This window comes from Abramis brama (genome assembly GCF_963993115.1).
Source record: "Abramis brama genome assembly, chromosome: 6".
Lineage (NCBI taxonomy): Eukaryota > Metazoa > Chordata > Actinopteri > Cypriniformes > Leuciscidae > Abramis > Abramis brama.
The window spans coordinates 24,522,911-24,541,683 of NC_139968.1; the positions used below are offsets into that span (position 1 = coordinate 24,522,911).

At 39.2% G+C, this 18,773-nt stretch overlaps 6 protein-coding genes across 6 annotated transcripts in view; 1 reads left to right on the forward strand and 5 right to left on the reverse strand.

Moving 5' to 3' along the window:
* Nucleotides 1-18,773, forward strand: part of aox5 (aldehyde oxidase 5) — a gene marked incomplete at its 5' end in the record, with an annotated part of 67,859 nt that overhangs the window by 30,493 nt on the left and 18,593 nt on the right. The gene's annotated exons all lie outside the window — the stretch shown is intronic.
* LOC311084690 (hatching enzyme 1.2-like) lies at nt 1,278-3,112 on the reverse strand (the record flags this gene model as incomplete). Its single annotated transcript, XM_084116888.1, has 5 exons — nt 1,278-2,342; nt 2,433-2,550; nt 2,631-2,771; nt 2,883-2,955; nt 3,044-3,112. The coding sequence occupies 5 exons, from the start codon at nt 3,110-3,112 to the stop codon at nt 1,952-1,954; spliced, it is 792 nt and encodes a 263-aa protein (XP_083973014.1). The 3' UTR covers nt 1,278-1,951.
* LOC311084685 (hatching enzyme 1.2-like) lies at nt 5,070-6,487 on the reverse strand. The gene is made up of 5 exons (XM_084116883.1): nt 6,281-6,487; nt 6,120-6,192; nt 5,868-6,008; nt 5,670-5,787; nt 5,070-5,579 (listed from the first exon to the last, which is right to left on the reverse strand). The coding sequence occupies exons 1-5, from the start codon at nt 6,347-6,349 to the stop codon at nt 5,189-5,191; spliced, it is 792 nt and encodes a 263-aa protein (XP_083973009.1). The 5' UTR covers nt 6,350-6,487; the 3' UTR covers nt 5,070-5,188.
* On the reverse strand, nt 8,042-9,723 carry LOC311084691 (hatching enzyme 1.2-like). The gene is made up of 5 exons (XM_084116889.1): nt 9,517-9,723; nt 9,356-9,428; nt 9,104-9,244; nt 8,906-9,023; nt 8,042-8,815 (listed from the first exon to the last, which is right to left on the reverse strand). Exons 1-5 carry the CDS (start codon nt 9,583-9,585, stop codon nt 8,425-8,427), a joined length of 792 nt encoding a protein of 263 aa, XP_083973015.1. The 5' UTR covers nt 9,586-9,723; the 3' UTR covers nt 8,042-8,424.
* Nucleotides 11,278-12,821, reverse strand: LOC311084692 (hatching enzyme 1.2-like; the record flags this gene model as incomplete). The annotated part of the gene is made up of 5 exons (XM_084116890.1): nt 11,278-12,051; nt 12,142-12,259; nt 12,340-12,480; nt 12,592-12,664; nt 12,753-12,821. 5 exons carry the CDS (start codon nt 12,819-12,821, stop codon nt 11,661-11,663), a joined length of 792 nt encoding a protein of 263 aa, XP_083973016.1. The 3' UTR covers nt 11,278-11,660.
* On the reverse strand, nt 14,780-16,059 carry LOC311084694 (hatching enzyme 1.2-like; the record flags this gene model as incomplete). The annotated part of the gene is made up of 5 exons (XM_084116892.1): nt 14,780-15,289; nt 15,380-15,497; nt 15,578-15,718; nt 15,830-15,902; nt 15,991-16,059. The coding sequence occupies 5 exons, from the start codon at nt 16,057-16,059 to the stop codon at nt 14,899-14,901; spliced, it is 792 nt and encodes a 263-aa protein (XP_083973018.1). The 3' UTR covers nt 14,780-14,898.

Here is an 18,773-nt window from a genome sequence, read left to right on the forward strand (position 1 = left end):
CTTAGTGTCCAGAGTCTAAAGTGTGTGCCTACAGGGAGGAAACTCTGACCTCGCCTGTTGGTCCAAAACTTGACACAATCATAACATATACCTCAGATTGTTTAACTAATTCACTAAAATGGACACGCTGTAGCTTTTGGACTTTACCACGTGCCCTAAGACAGTGATGTACAGGGATGGTCCACAATACCTTACATGTACTCTGTAGGTTGATTACAAATAAATCCTTGTATGTGAAAACATCTGAATTTACTATAGAGATTAGTAAACGACCCCAAAAATATTAGCAAGATGGACATAGTTATTTAATAGAAAAGAATTTGCTTATAGCTAAACTGTAAGCTTTTGATTTAACAGGAAAAATAGGACAGTTACTGTGAATTGCTACAATATTTTCAGGAGAAATGTAGTATTTCATAGCACTACACCTCTTCTTAAATGACATAATTGTTTTGTTACTGAAAAGCAAAATGATTTCAAACAGTGTCAAAACCACCTTGCTGATTAGTAAAGTAGTTTAATCGTTTAACTATGCATAACAATGCTACTGCATTTTACACATTAAACTGTACACCACTACTAGTTAAAGAGAAGTCACATTTCAACTCTTTGAGATTTAAAGTTTTGATCAAAAAAGTTCCGAATTCGATTTTACAGAAGTTGTGTATTTTATTTTGTAGTCCAGATGTTACAATCAGTTTTTGCAATACAGCAGAAAAATTGCTCTAATTTTATTTTGATCTTAACATCACAGACTTCTGAGATTCAGAATGAGTTCTGAATCTCATTTACGTAGAGATTCTGGGGGAAAAATGTTTTCTGGTAACTGCTCTTACATTGAGTGATTTTGTTCACCTACAATGCCAGAGCGTTCCCGTCTGTCGTGTAACGTACGTGTTCAAAAGTCCCGCTCTTATCATTTTGTTATCCCCCAGCAAACAGTAACATCGTGTATGGTATCATTAAGCTGCTTGTTCATTTGTCACCTCCATGGATAGGAAGTAGATCCCTGATCTTGATATCATTCTTGTTTGTAGCGATTGTTATTTTCTTGTATCTTTGTCAATATGCATTTTTTTTAACTGTTCTTCCTCCAGTCAAATAGTTCCACGATAACTAACATCATCACTGCAACACACACCCGACACAGCATCGGCTCTGGCTGTTTTCACACTGATATTTTCCACGATTTATCCCAGTAATATTACTAGGGTCTTGTATGAGTGCCGAATTTTCCAGCATTCTGGCTCTGGCTTGTATTCACATAGAATGCTCCCCGACAATTTTCTGGAACCAAAGTTCATTGTGAACGCAGCCCTTATTTGCACCAAAACTTCACGCCATGTGTAGAACTGCATCTTTGGCTGACATTGTGCTTCAGGTGATCAGATTTATGTCTGCTTGGGACTTTCTCAATCTTTGGCAACTTTGAAAGTTGAATTTATTTTACTAGAGGATGCAAGAGCGACTGACTCCAGAAGAGGGTCTCGGCACAATAAAGGTCTTTAAAATTGAGGTATCAAACGGGAAAGCTCCCTTTTCAGCTGTGAACATATGATTACACCAGAACTAAATCTCAAAAATCTTTCCAAAATATACATTATAGCATTTTGCCAAAAAAAATTAAAAAAAAATTGTTGAAATGTATAAATCATATACTGTGCCCAGTCCTCCAGTTCTCCTAAGGTTAAACCAGGTGGCTTTAATTAGGCTGCAGGAGAAGCTTAATAATATGACACCTTTAATGCTACCATCAAGCACTTTCTTAAACTTGACATTGAATCGCAAATAAAGTATGAGTTTGTCTTGCAGTGTAGCTTTATTTTTCCCAACCCAACACAATCACACATTTCAGAAATCCAACACCATTAAAATACAGAAACATAATCTTATTACATTATTCATCTACAGACACATGGACTATATGAAATGATGTGTGCAAGCCTCATCATCAGCATCCATACAGCTTCTGAATCCTCAGAACGTCAATTTTGGACAATCCCTGCCTCTGTCCGATTTCCACAGTCGCATCAGGAATGGGAGTGATGGTTTCCAGCCAGGGCTGAATGGCGAAGGCAGTTCTTCCATAGTGCATGATGGAGCCGTAGTCGTATGGAGTGTTTTGGTTGTTGGTGTTCTGTTTCTCGAAGTTGTAGGCCATATTAGGAAAGATGTTCTCAAAGTTGATTCTGACATACTTGTCACGATCGCTCCTGGTTTGCTCGTGGTAAAAGCCCAGGGCATGATTGAGCTCATGTTGTACGATGCCATTGTAAATACAGCCGTCCCTTTTGAGGGAGACCACCTGTTTGCCACCAGTTCTACCTAAAGCAGAGAAGCACCTGAGAGGAGAGAGTAAATAAAGGGGTTAAATATTGATCTGTTAAAGGTCTGTTAAATGTTTCTTGTTGGTATAGTATGATTGTTCTTACCCATCTTTGTTCTCAATACTGATGTAGTCGGTCTGAGATGATTTGGCCACAAAGCGGATGCAGGTTTTGGCGTGAAAGACCGACATGGCGCTCGCAATCACTGATTTGTCCGAATTGGCTGCAAAAAGGGTCCACAGGTTTAAAATGGCATCTAAATGAATCATAGACATGTTCAATGAATGAAGGAGATTCACGTACAGAATTCACTGCTCACTATGTAAGGGATCTCCACTATGTTGTTAGAGTTTTTCTTCCAGAAACAGTTGTTGTTGAGGCAGTAGAGAGCATTTCTGGTTTTGGGAAACAGCATATCTCCTTCAATCAAGAGCTCAGAAGATCCTGTATTTGAAGAGCAATATATTGATGAAATAATGCAATATATTCATAAATCCCAATCACTTTTTTTAAGAAATGTGACCCATTGCTGGCTTTATCTACAAGACGCTTCACCATTGTTGGTTTCTAAAATCCTTGTAGTGATGTCCACAGGTTCAGGCTCTGATACAAACACACCATCAAACATCTGCTCCTGGTGGTAGAAACAGAGATGTTTAAAACGACTCATTTAAGGACTGTTAACCGTTTAAGGGAGAGACTAGAAAGGACCTTACCATGAGAGGAGACCCCTGGGCGACACCAAAAAGCAGCAGCAGAATGGAGAGGGAGGCTCTTGTGTCCATGTTGCCTCAGTGTGTGGAGATGTTCAGGATGCTCCTGTGCTGCGATTTGATGCCTGTGAGCTATTCTGTCTGGACTTTATATTCACCCGAGTAGGTGGGTCTACTGGAGGATTATGCGTAGGGTCTTAGTGTCCAGAGTCTAAAGTGTGTGCCTACAGGGAGAAAACTCTGACCTCGCCGGTTGGTCCAAAACTTGACACAATCATAACATATACCTCAGTTTGTTTAACTAATTCACTAAAATGGACACGCTGTAGCTTTTGGACTTTACCACGTGCCCTAAGACAGTGATGTACAGGGATGGTCCACAATACCTTACATGTACTCTGTAGGTTGATTACAAATAAATCCTTGTATGTGAAAACATCTGAATTTACTATAGAGATTAGTAAACGACCCCAAAAATATTAGCAAGATGGACATAGTTATTTAATAGAAAAGAATTTGCTTATAGCTAAACTGTAAGCTTTTGATTTAACAGGAAAAATAGGACAGTTACTGTGAATTGCTACAATATTTTCAGGAGAAATGTAGTATTTCATAGCACTACACCTCTTCTTAAATGACATAATTGTTTTGTTACTGAAAAGCAAAATGATTTCAAACAGTGTCAAAACCACCTTGCTGATTAGTAAAGTAGTTTAATCGTTTAACTATGCATAACAATGCTACTGCATTTTACACATTAAACTGTACACCACTACTAGTTAAAGAGAAGTCACATTTCAACTCTTTGAGATTTAAAGTTTTGATCAAAAAAGTTCCGAATTCGATTTTACAGAAGTTGTGTATTTTATTTTGTAGTCCAGATGTTACAATCAGTTTTTGCAATACAGCAGAAAAATTGCTCTAATTTTATTTTGATCTTAACATCACAGACTTCTGAGATTCAGAATGAGTTCTGAATCTCATTTACGTAGAGATTCTGGGGGAAAAATGTTTTCTGGTAACTGCTCTTACATTGAGTGATTTTGTTCACCTACAATGCCAGAGCGTTCCCGTCTGTCGTGTAACGTACGTGTTCAAAAGTCCCGCTCTTATCATTTTGTTATCCCCCAGCAAACAGTAACATCGTGTATGGTATCATTAAGCTGCTTGTTCATTTGTCACCTCCATGGATAGGAAGTAGATCCCTGATCTTGATATCATTCTTGTTTGTAGCGATTGTTATTTTCTTGTATCTTTGTCAATATGCATTTTTTTTAACTGTTCTTCCTCCAGTCAAATAGTTCCACGATAACTAACATCATCACTGCAACACACACCCGACACAGCATCGGCTCTGGCTGTTTTCACACTGATATTTTCCACGATTTATCCCAGTAATATTACTAGGGTCTTGTATGAGTGCCGAATTTTCCAGCATTCTGGCTCTGGCTTGTATTCACATAGAATGCTCCCCGACAATTTTCTGGAACCAAAGTTCATTGTGAACGCAGCCCTTATTTGCACCAAAACTTCACGCCATGTGTAGAACTGCATCTTTGGCTGACATTGTGCTTCAGGTGATCAGATTTATGTCTGCTTGGGACTTTCTCAATCTTTGGCAACTTTGAAAGTTGAATTTATTTTACTAGAGGATGCAAGAGCGACTGACTCCAGAAGAGGGTCTCGGCACAATAAAGGTCTTTAAAATTGAGGTATCAAACGGGAAAGCTCCCTTTTCAGCTGTGAACATATGATTACACCAGAACTAAATCTCAAAAATCTTTCCAAAATATACATTATAGCATTTTGCCAAAAAAAAAAAAAAAAAAAATTGTTGAAATGTATAAATCATATACTGTGCCCAGTCCTCCAGTTCTCCTAAGGTTAAACCAGGTGGCTTTAATTAGGCTGCAGGAGAAGCTTAATAATATGACACCTTTAATGCTACCATCAAGCACTTTCTTAAACTTGACATTGAATCGCAAATAAAGTATGAGTTTGTCTTGCAGTGTAGCTTTATTTTTCCCAACCCACCACAATCACACATTTCAGAAATCCAACACCATTAAAATACAGAAACATAATCTCATTACATTATTCATCTACAGACACATGGACTATATAAAATGATGTGTGCAAGCCTCATCATCAGCATCCATACAGCTTCTGAATCCTCAGAACGTCAATTTTGGACAATCCCTGCCTCTGTCCGATTTCCACAGTCGCATCAGGAATGGGAGTGATGGTTTCAAGCCAGGGCTGAATGGCGAAGGCAGTTCTTCCATAGTGCATGATGGAGCCGTAGTCGTATGGAGTGTTTTGGTTGTTGGTGTTCTGTTTCTCAAAGTTGTAGGCCATATCAGGAGAGATGTTCTCAAAGTTGATTCTGACATACTTGTCACGATCGCTCCTGGTTTGCTCGTGGTAAAAGCCCAGGGCATGATTGAGCTCATGTTGTACGATGCCATTGTAAATACAGCCGTCCCTTTTGAGGGAGACCACCTGTTTGCCACCAGTTCTACCTAGAGCAGAGAAGCACCTGAGAGGAGAGAGGAAATAAAGGGGTTAAATACTGATCTGTTAAAGGTCTGTTAAATGTTTCTTGTTGGTATAGTATGATTGTTCTTACCCATCTTTGTTCTCAATACTGATGTAGTCGGTCTGAGATGATTTGGCCACAAAGCGGATGCAGGTTTTGGCGTGAAAGACCGACATGGCGCTTGCAATCACTGATTTGTCCGAATTGGCTGCAAAAAGGGTCCACAGGTTTAAAATGGCATCTAAATGAATCATAGATATGTTCAATGCATGAAGGAGATTCACGTACAGAATTCACTGCTCACTATGTAAGGGATCTCCACTATGTTGTTAGAGTTTTTCTTCCAGAAACAGTTGTTGTTGAGGCAGTAGAGAGCATTTCTGGTTTTGGGAAACAGCATATCTCCTTCAATCAAGAGCTCAGAAGATCCTGTATTTGAAGAGCAATATATTGATGAAATAATGCAATATATTCATAAATCCCAATCACTTTTTTTAAGAAATGTGACCCATTGCTGGCTTTATCTACAAGACGCTTCACCATTGTTGGTTTCTAAAATCCTTGTAGTGATGTCCACAGGTTCAGGCTCTGATACAAACACACCATCAAACATCTGCTCCTGGTGGTAGAAACAGAGATGTTTAAAACGACTCATTTAAGGACTGTTAACCGTTTAAGGGAGAGACTAGAAAGGACCTTACCATGAGAGGAGACGCCTGGGCGACGCCAAAAAGCAGCAGCAGAATGGAGAGGGAGGCTCTTGTGTCCATGTTGCCTCAGTGTGTGGAGATGTTCAGGATGCTCCTGTGCTGCGATTTGATGCCTGTGAGCTATTCTGTCTGGACTTTATATTCACCCGAGTAGGTGGGTCTACTGGAGGATTATGCGTAGGGTCTTAGTGTCCAGAGTCTAAAGTGTGTGCCTACAGGGAGGAAACTCTGACCTCGCCTGTTGGTCCAAAACTTGACACAATCATAACATATACCTCAGTTTGTTTAACTAATTCACTAAAATGGACACGCTGTAGCTTTTGGACTTTACCACGTGCCCTAAGACAGTGATGTACAGGGATGGTCCACAATACCTTACATGTACTCTGTAGGTTGATTACAAATAAATCCTTGTATGTGAAAACATCTGAATTTACTATAGAGATTAGTAAACGACCCCAAAAATATTAGCAAGATGGACATAGTTATTTAATAGAAAAGAATTTGCTTATAGCTAAACTGTAAGCTTTTGATTTAACAGGAAAAATAGGACAGTTACTGTGAATTGCTACAATATTTTCAGGAGAAATGTAGTATTTCATAGCACTACACCTCTTCTTAAATGACATAATTGTTTTGTTACTGAAAAGCAAAATGATTTCAAACAGTGTCAAAACCACCTTGCTGATTAGTAAAGAAGTTTAATCGTTTAACTATGCATAACAATGCTACTGCATTTTACACATTAAACTGTACACCACTACTAGTTAAAGAGAAGTCACATTTCAACTCTTTGAGATTTAAAGTTTTGATCAAAAAAGTTCCGAATTCGATTTTACAGAAGTTGTGTATTTTATTTTGTAGTCCAGATGTTACAATCAGTTTTTGCAATACAGCAGAAAAATTGCTCTAATTTTATTTTGATCTTAACATCACAGACTTCTGAGATTTAGAATGAGTTCTGAATCTCATTTACGTAGAGATTCTGGGGGAAAAATGTTTTCTGGTAACTGCTCTTACATTGAGTGATTTTGTTCACCTACAATGCCAGAGCGTTCCCGTCTGTCGTGTAACGTACGTGTTCAAAAGTCCCGCTCTTATCATTTTGTTATCCCCCAGCAAACAGTAACATCGTGTATGGTATCATTAAGCTGCTTGTTCATTTGTCACCTCCATGGATAGGAAGTAGATCCCTGATCTTGATATCATTCTTGTTTGTAGCGATTGTTATTTTCTTGTATCTTTGTCAATATGCATTTTTTTTAACTGTTCTTCCTCCAGTCAAATAGTTCCACGATAACTAACATCATCACTGCAACACACACCCGACACAGCATCGGCTCTGGCTGTTTTCACACTGATATTTTCCACGATTTATCCCAGTAATATTACTAGGGTCTTGTATGAGTGCCGAATTTTCCAGCATTCTGGCTCTGGCTTGTATTCACATAGAATGCTCCCCGACAATTTTCTGGAACCAAAGTTCATTGTGAACGCAGCCCTTATTTGCACCAAAACTTCACGCCATGTGTAGAACTGCATCTTTGGCTGACATTGTGCTTCAGGTGATCAGATTTATGTCTGCTTGGGACTTTCTCAATCTTTGGCAACTTTGAAAGTTGAATTTATTTTACTAGAGGATGCAAGAGCGACTGACTCCAGAAGAGGGTCTCGGCACAATAAAGGTCTTTAAAATTGAGGTATCAAACGGGAAAATTCCCTTTTCAGCTGTGAACATATGATTACACCAGAACTAAATCTCAAAAATCTTTCCAAAATCTACATTATAGCATTTTGCCAAAAAAAATTAAAAAAAAATTGTTGAAATGTATAAATCATATACTGTGCCCAGTCCTCCAGTTCTCCTAAGGTTAAACCAGGTGGCTTTAATTAGGCTGCAGGAGAAGCTTAATAATATGACACCTTTAATGCTACCATCAAGCACTTTCTTAAACTTGACATTGAATCGCAAATAAAGTATGAGTTTGTCTTGCAGTGTAGCTTTATTTTTCCCAACCCAACACAATCACACATTTCAGAAATCCAACACCATTAAAATACAGAAACATAATCTTATTACATTATTCATCTACAGACACATGGACTATATGAAATGATGTGTGCAAGCCTCATCATCAGCATCCATACAGCTTCTGAATCCTCAGAACGTCAATTTTGGACAATCCCTGCCTCTGTCCGATTTCCACAGTCGCATCAGGAATGGGAGTGATGGTTTCCAGCCAGGGCTGAATGGCGAAGGCAGTTCTTCCATAGTGCATGATGGAGCCGTAGTCGTATGGAGTGTTTTGGTTGTTGGTGTTCTGTTTCTCGAAGTTGTAGGCCATATTAGGAAAGATGTTCTCAAAGTTGATTCTGACATACTTGTCACGATCGCTCCTGGTTTGCTCGTGGTAAAAGCCCAGGGCATGATTGAGCTCATGTTGTACGATGCCATTGTAAATACAGCCGTCCCTTTTGAGGGAGACCACCTGTTTGCCACCAGTTCTACCTAGAGCAGAGAAGCACCTGAGAGGAGAGAGGAAATAAAGGGGTTAAATATTGATCTGTTAAAGGTCTGTTAAATGTTTCTTGTTGGTATAGTATGATTGTTCTTACCCATCTTTGTTCTCAATACTGATGTAGTCGGTCTGAGATGATTTGGCCACAAAGCGGATGCAGGTTTTGGCGTGAAAGACCGACATGGCGCTCGCAATCACTGATTTGTCCGAATTGGCTGCAAAAAGGGTCCACAGGTTTAAAATGGCATCTAAATGAATCATAGATATGTTCAATGAATGAAGGAGATTCACGTACAGAATTCACTGCTCACTATGTAAGGGATCTCCACTATGTTGTTAGAGTTTTTCTTCCAGAAACAGTTGTTGTTGAGGCAGTAGAGAGCATTTCTGGTTTTGGGAAACAGCATATCTCCTTCAATCAAGAGCTCAGAAGATCCTGTATTTGAAGAGCAATATATTGATGAAATAATGCAATATATTCATAAATCCCAATCACTTTTTTTAAGAAATGTGACCCATTGCTGGCTTTATCTACAAGACGCTTCACCATTGTTGGTTTCTAAAATCCTTGTAGTGATGTCCACAGGTTCAGGCTCTGATACAAACACACCATCAAACATCTGCTCCTGGTGGTAGAAACAGAGATGTTTAAAACGACTCATTTAAGGACTGTTAACCGTTTAAGGGAGAGACTAGAAAGGACCTTACCATGAGAGGAGACGCCTGGGCGACGCCAAAAAGCAGCAGCAGAATGGAGAGGGAGGCTCTTGTGTCCATGTTGCCTCAGTGTGTGGAGATGTTCAGGATGCTCCTGTGCTGCGATTTGATGCCTGTGAGCTATTCTGTCTGGACTTTATATTCACCCGAGTAGGTGGGTCTACTGGAGGATTATGCGTAGGGTCTTAGTGTCCAGAGTCTAAAGTGTGTGCCTACAGGGAGGAAACTCTGACCTCGCCTGTTGGTCCAAAACTTGACACAATCATAACATATACCTCAGTTTGTTTAACTAATTCACTAAAATGGACACGCTGTAGCTTTTGGACTTTACCACGTGCCCTAAGACAGTGATGTACAGGGATGGTCCACAATACCTTACATGTACTCTGTAGGTTGATTACAAATAAATCCTTGTATGTGAAAACATCTGAATTTACTATAGAGATTAGTAAACGACCCCAAAAATATTAGCAAGATGGACATAGTTATTTAATAGAAAAGAATTTGCTTATAGCTAAACTGTAAGCTTTTGATTTAACAGGAAAAATAGGACAGTTACTGTGAATTGCTACAATATTTTCAGGAGAAATGTAGTATTTCATAGCACTACACCTCTTCTTAAATGACATAATTGTTTTGTTACTGAAAAGCAAAATGATTTCAAACAGTGTCAAAACCACCTTGCTGATTAGTAAAGAAGTTTAATCGTTTAACTATGCATAACAATGCTACTGCATTTTACACATTAAACTGTACACCACTACTAGTTAAAGAGAAGTCACATTTCAACTCTTTGAGATTTAAAGTTTTGATCAAAAAAGTTCCGAATTCGATTTTACAGAAGTTGTGTATTTTATTTTGTAGTCCAGATGTTACAATCAGTTTTTGCAATACAGCAGAAAAATTGCTCTAATTTTATTTTGATCTTAACATCACAGACTTCTGAGATTCAGAATGAGTTCTGAATCTCATTTACGTAGAGATTCTGGGGGAAAAATGTTTTCTGGTAACTGCTCTTACATTGAGTGATTTTGTTCACCTACAATGCCAGAGCGTTCCCGTCTGTCGTGTAACGTACGTGTTCAAAAGTCCCGCTCTTATCATTTTGTTATCCCCCAGCAAACAGTAACATCGTGTATGGTATCATTAAGCTGCTTGTTCATTTGTCACCTCCATGGATAGGAAGTAGATCCCTGATCTTGATATCATTCTTGTTTGTAGCGATTGTTATTTTCTTGTATCTTTGTCAATATGCATTTTTTTTAACTGTTCTTCCTCCAGTCAAATAGTTCCACGATAACTAACATCATCACTGCAACACACACCCGACACAGCATCGGCTCTGGCTGTTTTCACACTGATATTTTCCACGATTTATCCCAGTAATATTACTAGGGTCTTGTATGAGTGCCGAATTTTCCAGCATTCTGGCTCTGGCTTGTATTCACATAGAATGCTCCCCGACAATTTTCTGGAACCAAAGTTCATTGTGAACGCAGCCCTTATTTGCACCAAAACTTCACGCCATGTGTAGAACTGCATCTTTGGCTGACATTGTGCTTCAGGTGATCAGATTTATGTCTGCTTGGGACTTTCTCAATCTTTGGCAACTTTGAAAGTTGAATTTATTTTACTAGAGGATGCAAGAGCGACTGACTCCAGAAGAGGGTCTCGGCACAATAAAGGTCTTTAAAATTGAGGTATCAAACGGGAAAATTCCCTTTTCAGCTGTGAACATATGATTACACCAGAACTAAATCTCAAAAATCTTTCCAAAATCTACATTATAGCATTTTGCCAAAAAAAATTAAAAAAAAATTGTTGAAATGTATAAATCATATACTGTGCCCAGTCCTCCAGTTCTCCTAAGGTTAAACCAGGTGGCTTTAATTAGGCTGCAGGAGAAGCTTAATAATATGACACCTTTAATGCTACCATCAAGCACTTTCTTAAACTTGACATTGAATCGCAAATAAAGTATGAGTTTGTCTTGCAGTGTAGCTTTATTTTTCCCAACCCAACACAATCACACATTTCAGAAATCCAACACCATTAAAATACAGAAACATAATCTTATTACATTATTCATCTACAGACACATGGACTATATGAAATGATGTGTGCAAGCCTCATCATCAGCATCCATACAGCTTCTGAATCCTCAGAACGTCAATTTTGGACAATCCCTGCCTCTGTCCGATTTCCACAGTCGCATCAGGAATGGGAGTGATGGTTTCCAGCCAGGGCTGAATGGCGAAGGCAGTTCTTCCATAGTGCATGATGGAGCCGTAGTCGTATGGAGTGTTTTGGTTGTTGGTGTTCTGTTTCTCGAAGTTGTAGGCCATATTAGGAAAGATGTTCTCAAAGTTGATTCTGACATACTTGTCACGATCGCTCCTGGTTTGCTCGTGGTAAAAGCCCAGGGCATGATTGAGCTCATGTTGTACGATGCCATTGTAAATACAGCCGTCCCTTTTGAGGGAGACCACCTGTTTGCCACCAGTTCTACCTAGAGCAGAGAAGCACCTGAGAGGAGAGAGGAAATAAAGGGGTTAAATATTGATCTGTTAAAGGTCTGTTAAATGTTTCTTGTTGGTATAGTATGATTGTTCTTACCCATCTTTGTTCTCAATACTGATGTAGTCGGTCTGAGATGATTTGGCCACAAAGCGGATGCAGGTTTTGGCGTGAAAGACCGACATGGCGCTCGCAATCACTGATTTGTCCGAATTGGCTGCAAAAAGGGTCCACAGGTTTAAAATGGCATCTAAATGAATCATAGATATGTTCAATGAATGAAGGAGATTCACGTACAGAATTCACTGCTCACTATGTAAGGGATCTCCACTATGTTGTTAGAGTTTTTCTTCCAGAAACAGTTGTTGTTGAGGCAGTAGAGAGCATTTCTGGTTTTGGGAAACAGCATATCTCCTTCAATCAAGAGCTCAGAAGATCCTGTATTTGAAGAGCAATATATTGATGAAATAATGCAATATATTCATAAATCCCAATCACTTTTTTTAAGAAATGTGACCCATTGCTGGCTTTATCTACAAGACGCTTCACCATTGTTGGTTTCTAAAATCCTTGTAGTGATGTCCACAGGTTCAGGCTCTGATACAAACACACCATCAAACATCTGCTCCTGGTGGTAGAAACAGAGATGTTTAAAACGACTCATTTAAGGACTGTTAACCGTTTAAGGGAGAGACTAGAAAGGACCTTACCATGAGAGGAGACCCCTGGGCGACGCCAAAAAGCAGCAGCAGAATGGAGAGGGAGGCTCTTGTGTCCATGTTGCCTCAGTGTGTGGAGATGTTCAGGATGCTCCTGTGCTGCGATTTGATGCCTGTGAGCTATTCTGTCTGGACTTTATATTCACCCGAGTAGGTGGGTCTACTGGAGGATTATGCGTAGGGTCTTAGTGTCCAGAGTCTAAAGTGTGTGCCTACAGGGAGGAAACTCTGACCTCGCCTGTTGGTCCAAAACTTGACACAATCATAACATATACCTCAGTTTGTTTAACTAATTCACTAAAATGGACACGCTGTAGCTTTTGGACTTTACCACGTGCCCTAAGACAGTGATGTACAGGGATGGTCCACAATACCTTACATGTACTCTGTAGGTTGATTACAAATAAATCCTTGTATGTGAAAACATCTGAATTTACTATAGAGATTAGTAAACGACCCCAAAAATATTAGCAAGATGGACATAGTTATTTAATAGAAAAGAATTTGCTTATAGCTAAACTGTAAGCTTTTGATTTAACAGGAAAAATAGGACAGTTACTGTGAATTGCTACAATATTTTCAGGAGAAATGTAGTATTTCATAGCACTACACCTCTTCTTAAATGACATAATTGTTTTGTTACTGAAAAGCAAAATGATTTCAAACAGTGTCAAAACCACCTTGCTGATTAGTAAAGTAGTTTAATCGTTTAACTATGCATAACAATGCTACTGCATTTTACACATTAAACTGTACACCACTACTAGTTAAAGAGAAGTCACATTTCAACTCTTTGAGATTTAAAGTTTTGATCAAAAAAGTTCCGAATTCGATTTTACAGAAGTTGTGTATTTTATTTTGTAGTCCAGATGTTACAATCAGTTTTTGCAATACAGCAGAAAAATTGCTCTAATTTTATTTTGATCTTAACATCACAGACTTCTGAGATTCAGAATGAGTTCTGAATCTCATTTACGTAGAGATTCTGGGGGAAAAATGTTTTCTGGTAACTGCTCTTACATTGAGTGATTTTGTTCACCTACAATGCCAGAGCGTTCCCGTCTGTCGTGTAACGTACGTGTTCAAAAGTCCCGCTCTTATCATTTTGTTATCCCCCAGCAAACAGTAACATCGTGTATGGTATCATTAAGCTGCTTGTTCATTTGTCACCTCCATGGATAGGAAGTAGATCCCTGATCTTGATATCATTCTTGTTTGTAGCGATTGTTATTTTCTTGTATCTTTGTCAATATGCATTTTTTTTAACTGTTCTTCCTCCAGTCAAATAGTTCCACGATAACTAACATCATCACTGCAACACACACCCGACACAGCACCGGCTCTGGCTGTTTTCACACTGATATTTTCCACGATTTATCCCAGTAATATTACTAGGGTCTTGTATGAGTGCCGAATTTTCCAGCATTCTGGCTCTGGCTTGTATTCACATAGAATGCTCCCCGACAATTTTCTGGAACCAAAGTTCATTGTGAACGCAGCCCTTATTTGCACCAAAACTTCACGCCATGTCTAGAACTGCATCTTTGGCTGACATTGTGCTTCAGGTGATCAGATTTATGTCTGCTTGGGACTTTCTCAATCTTTGGCAACTTTGAAAGTTGAATTTATTTTACTAGAGGATGCAAGAGCGACTGACTCCAGAAGAGGGTCTCGGCACAATAAAGGTCTTTAAAATTGAGGTATCAAACGGGAAAGCTCCCTTTTCAGCTGTGAACATATGATTACACCAGAACTAAATCTCAAAAATCTTTCCAAAATCTACATTATAGCATTTTGCCAAAAAAAAAATAAAATAATAATTGTTGAAATGTATAAATCATATACTGTGCCCAGTCCTCCAGTTCTCCTAAGGTTAAACCAGGTGGCTTTAATTAGGCTGCAGGAGAAGCTTAATAATATGACACCTTTAATGCTACCATCAAGCACTTTCTTAAACTTGACATTGAATCGCAAATAAAGTATGAGTTTGTCTTGCAGTGTAGCTTTATTTTTCCCAACCCACCACAATCACACATTTCAGAAATCCAACACCATTAAAATACAGAAACATAATCTCATTACATTATTCATCTACAGACACATGGACTATATAAAATGATGTGTGCAAGCCTCATCATCAGCATCCATACAGCTTCTGAATCCTCAGAACGTCAATTTTGGACAATCCCTGCCTCTGTCCGATTTCCACAGTCGCATCAGGAATGGGAGTGATGGTTTCCAGCCAGGGCTGAATGGCGAAGGCAGTTCTTCCATAGTGCATGATGGAGCCGTAGTCGTATGGAGTGTTTTGGTTGTTGGTGTTCTGTTTCTCGAAGTTGTAGGCCATAACAGGAGAGATGTTCTCAAAGTTGATTCTGACATACTTGTCACGATCACTCCTGGTTTGCTCGTGGTAAAAGCCCAGGGCATGATTGAGCTCATGTTGTACGATGCCATTGTAAATACAGCCGTCCCTTTTGAGGGAGACCACCTGTTTGCCACCAGTTCTACCTAAAGCAGAGAAGCACCTGAGAGGAGAGAGTAAATAAAGGGGTTAAATATTGATCTGTTAAAGGTCTGTTAAATGTTTCTTGTTGGTATAGTATGATTGTTCTTACCCATCTTTGTTCTCAATACTGATGTAGTCGGTCTGAGATGATTTGGCCACAAAGCGGATGCAGGTTTTGGCGTGAAAGACCGACATGGCGCTCGCAATCACTGATTTGTCCGAATTGGCTGCAAAAAGGGTCCACAGGTTTAAAATGGCATCTAAATGAATCATAGATATGTTCAATGAATGAAGGAGATTCACGTACAGAATTCACTGCTCACTATGTAAGGGATCTCCACTATGTTGTTAGAGTTTTTCTTCCAGAAACAGTTGTTGTTGAGGCAGTAGAGAGCATTTCTGGTTTTGGGAAACAGCATATCTCCTTCAATCAAGAGCTCAGAAGATCCTGTATTTGAAGAGCAATATATTGATGAAATAATGCAATATATTCATAAATCCCAATCACTTTTTTTAAGAAATGTGACCCATTGCTGGCTTTATCTACAAGATGCTTCACCATTGTTGGTTTCTAAAATCCTTGTAGTGATGTCCACAGGTTCAGGCTCTGATACAAACACACCATCAAACATCTGCTCCTGGTGGTAGAAACAGAGATGTTTAAAACGACTCATTTGAAGACTGTTAACCGTTTAAGGGAGAGACTAGAAAGGACCTTACCATGAGAGGAGACGCCTGGGTGACGCCAAAAAGCAGCAGCAGAATGGAGAGGGAGGCTCTTGTGTCCATGTTGCCTCAGTGTGTGGAGATGTTCAGGATGCTCCTGTGCTGCGATTTGATGCCTGTGAGCTATTCTGTCTGGACTTTATATTCACCCGAGTAGGTGGGTCTACTGGAGGATTATGCGTAGGGTCTTAGTGTCCAGAGTCTAAAATGTGTGCCTACAGGGAGGAAACTCTGACCTCGCCTGTTGGTCCAAAACTTGACACAATCATAACATATACCTCAGTTTGTTTAACTAATTCACTAAAATGGACACGCTGTAGCTTTTGGACTTTACCACGTGCCCTAAGACAGTGGTGTACAGGGATGGTCCACAATACCTTAAATGTGCTCTGCAGGTTGATTACAAATAAATCCTTATATGTGAAAACATCTGAATTTACTATAAAGATTAGTAAACGACCCCAAAAATATTAGCAAGATGGACAAATAGTTATTGGAGATGAATAGTATATTATCATTTTATCATTTTGTTATCCCCCAGCAAACAGTAACATTGTGTATGGTACATAGACTGTAAAAAAATATGGAAGTAGTGTCCGTGATGTCACCCATAGGTTTCTGAAGAGCATTTCTGAAGCCTAAAGTAGGCGGAGCCGGCCGTCGCCATCTTGGCCTCGCGTCACTCCCGGATAACAGAAAATAGGCAAACAGGCGGGGCGTGAGTGGAGCTGAGGAGCCGAAATCACCTAGCTCGACGTCATAGATATAAACACTGTTTTATATCTATGATATAAAACTGTTTTATATCTATGATCTAAAACTGTTTTATATCTATGATATATCTATAAACACTGTTTATATCTATGGCTCGACGTGATCGAGTTAGCTGATGATATAAAGCCAATTAAAAGTTCCTGTTTTTGCCCTTCGAAATATTATATTATAATATTTAAAAGACACGGCTACAAGTGAGACTGTGTATTGTGATTCTGTACTATTCTGCTAACGTTAGTTGAAAATGTATTATGCAGTAACTTAATATTACTCTGAGAGTGTGTGTGTGACAGTGATTTATCTGCACGTCAGTCACTCTTTCTTATGGTCCGTCAGCACGGCATCGCTCGTCAAGTTCGTAGAGAGCTTATTCAGTCCATTTTAAATTCTGATTTTGGCCGCCTCTCAAATGGGTTATAGATATATTGCCTATGAAGTTCAAGTAAATGCGCTAGAAAATCCACGCTCATTCATGGATGTGCATTTATAGCATGGACGGAGAAAGCGCCGACACCTGCATGATTTAATCTGACGGTACATAAGCATATTATAATCTATATCTGTTCCGTGAGAGCAGAACGAACGAGCCTTTATTGACGTTTTTAAATCTGAAAACTCCAAAAAGCAACGAAATTGTCAGACATCCATTAGTGCATGTTCACAGAGGAAAACTGAAATACAGCGCTGGTTGTTCTCTCGAACGATACTCGACGACAACAATCCTAAGCCATGGGCGAAGTTAATGTTACTTAATGGGTGTATTCAATTGTATGAAATAATCCCGAAAAAAAAGCACAAAACACGGCAGAGATGGCAAGTTCAGCAGCTAACATTTGCTGAGGTGAAGTGACGGCTAGTAACAACAGACAAGCGGCTAGCATTGACATCAGCGACAACCCACCTGTCACTCAAGTAGCCACACCCTTAATTATGCAGAACTTTAAATATTAATCAACTAAACGGATGAGTTATAAAAAAATTCACCCCCCTCACAGTTGTCATGAAGGGCAAAAATAGCTGTATAGACCAAAGCCACATACAGACACCAGGCTGTAAACACGTTTTTTTCTGCTGTAAAATTTGGCATTTTAACATGGGGGAGATACAGATTTGACTCACTTTTGACATCAGCCTCAAGCGGCCAGTCAACGAATTGCAGTTTAACTCACTTCCGTGTTGGTTTCAAGAGAGAGACGGGGAGGTTGCCACTTGGTATGGTATCATTAAGCTGCTTGTTCATTTGTCACCTCCATGGATAGGAAGTAGATCCCTGATCTTGATATCATTCTTGTTTGTAGCAATTGTTATTTTCTTGTATCTTTGTCAATATGCAATTTTTTAACTGTTCTTCCTCCAGTCAAATAGTTCCACGATAACTAACATCATCACTGCAACACACACCCGACACAGCATCGGATCTGGCTGTTTTCACACTGATATTTTCCACGATTTACCCCAGTAATATTACTAGGGTCTTGTATGAGTGCTGAAATTCCAGCATTCTGGCTCTGGCTTGTATTCACATAGAATGCTCCCCAACAATTTTCTGGAACCAAAGTTCATTGTGAACGCAGCCCTTATTTGCACCAAAACTTCACGCCATGTCTAGAACTGCATCTTTGGCTGACTTTGTGCTTCAGGTGATCAGATTTATGTCTGCTTGGGACTTTCTCAATCTTTGGCAACTTTGAAAGTTGAATTTATTTTACTAGAGGATGCAAGAGCGACTGACTCCAGAAGAGGGTCTCGGCACAATAAAGGTCTTTAAAATTGAGGTATCAAACGGGAAAATTCCCTTTTCAGCTGTGAACATATGATTACACCAGAACTAAATCTCAAAACTCCTTCCAAAATCTACATTATAGCATTTTGCCAAAAAAAAAAAAAAGTTATTTTGTTGAAATGTATAAATCATATACTGTGCCCAGTCCTCCAGTTCTCCTAAGGTTAAACCAGGTGGCTTTAATTAGGCTGCAGGAGAAGCTTAATACTATGACTTAATA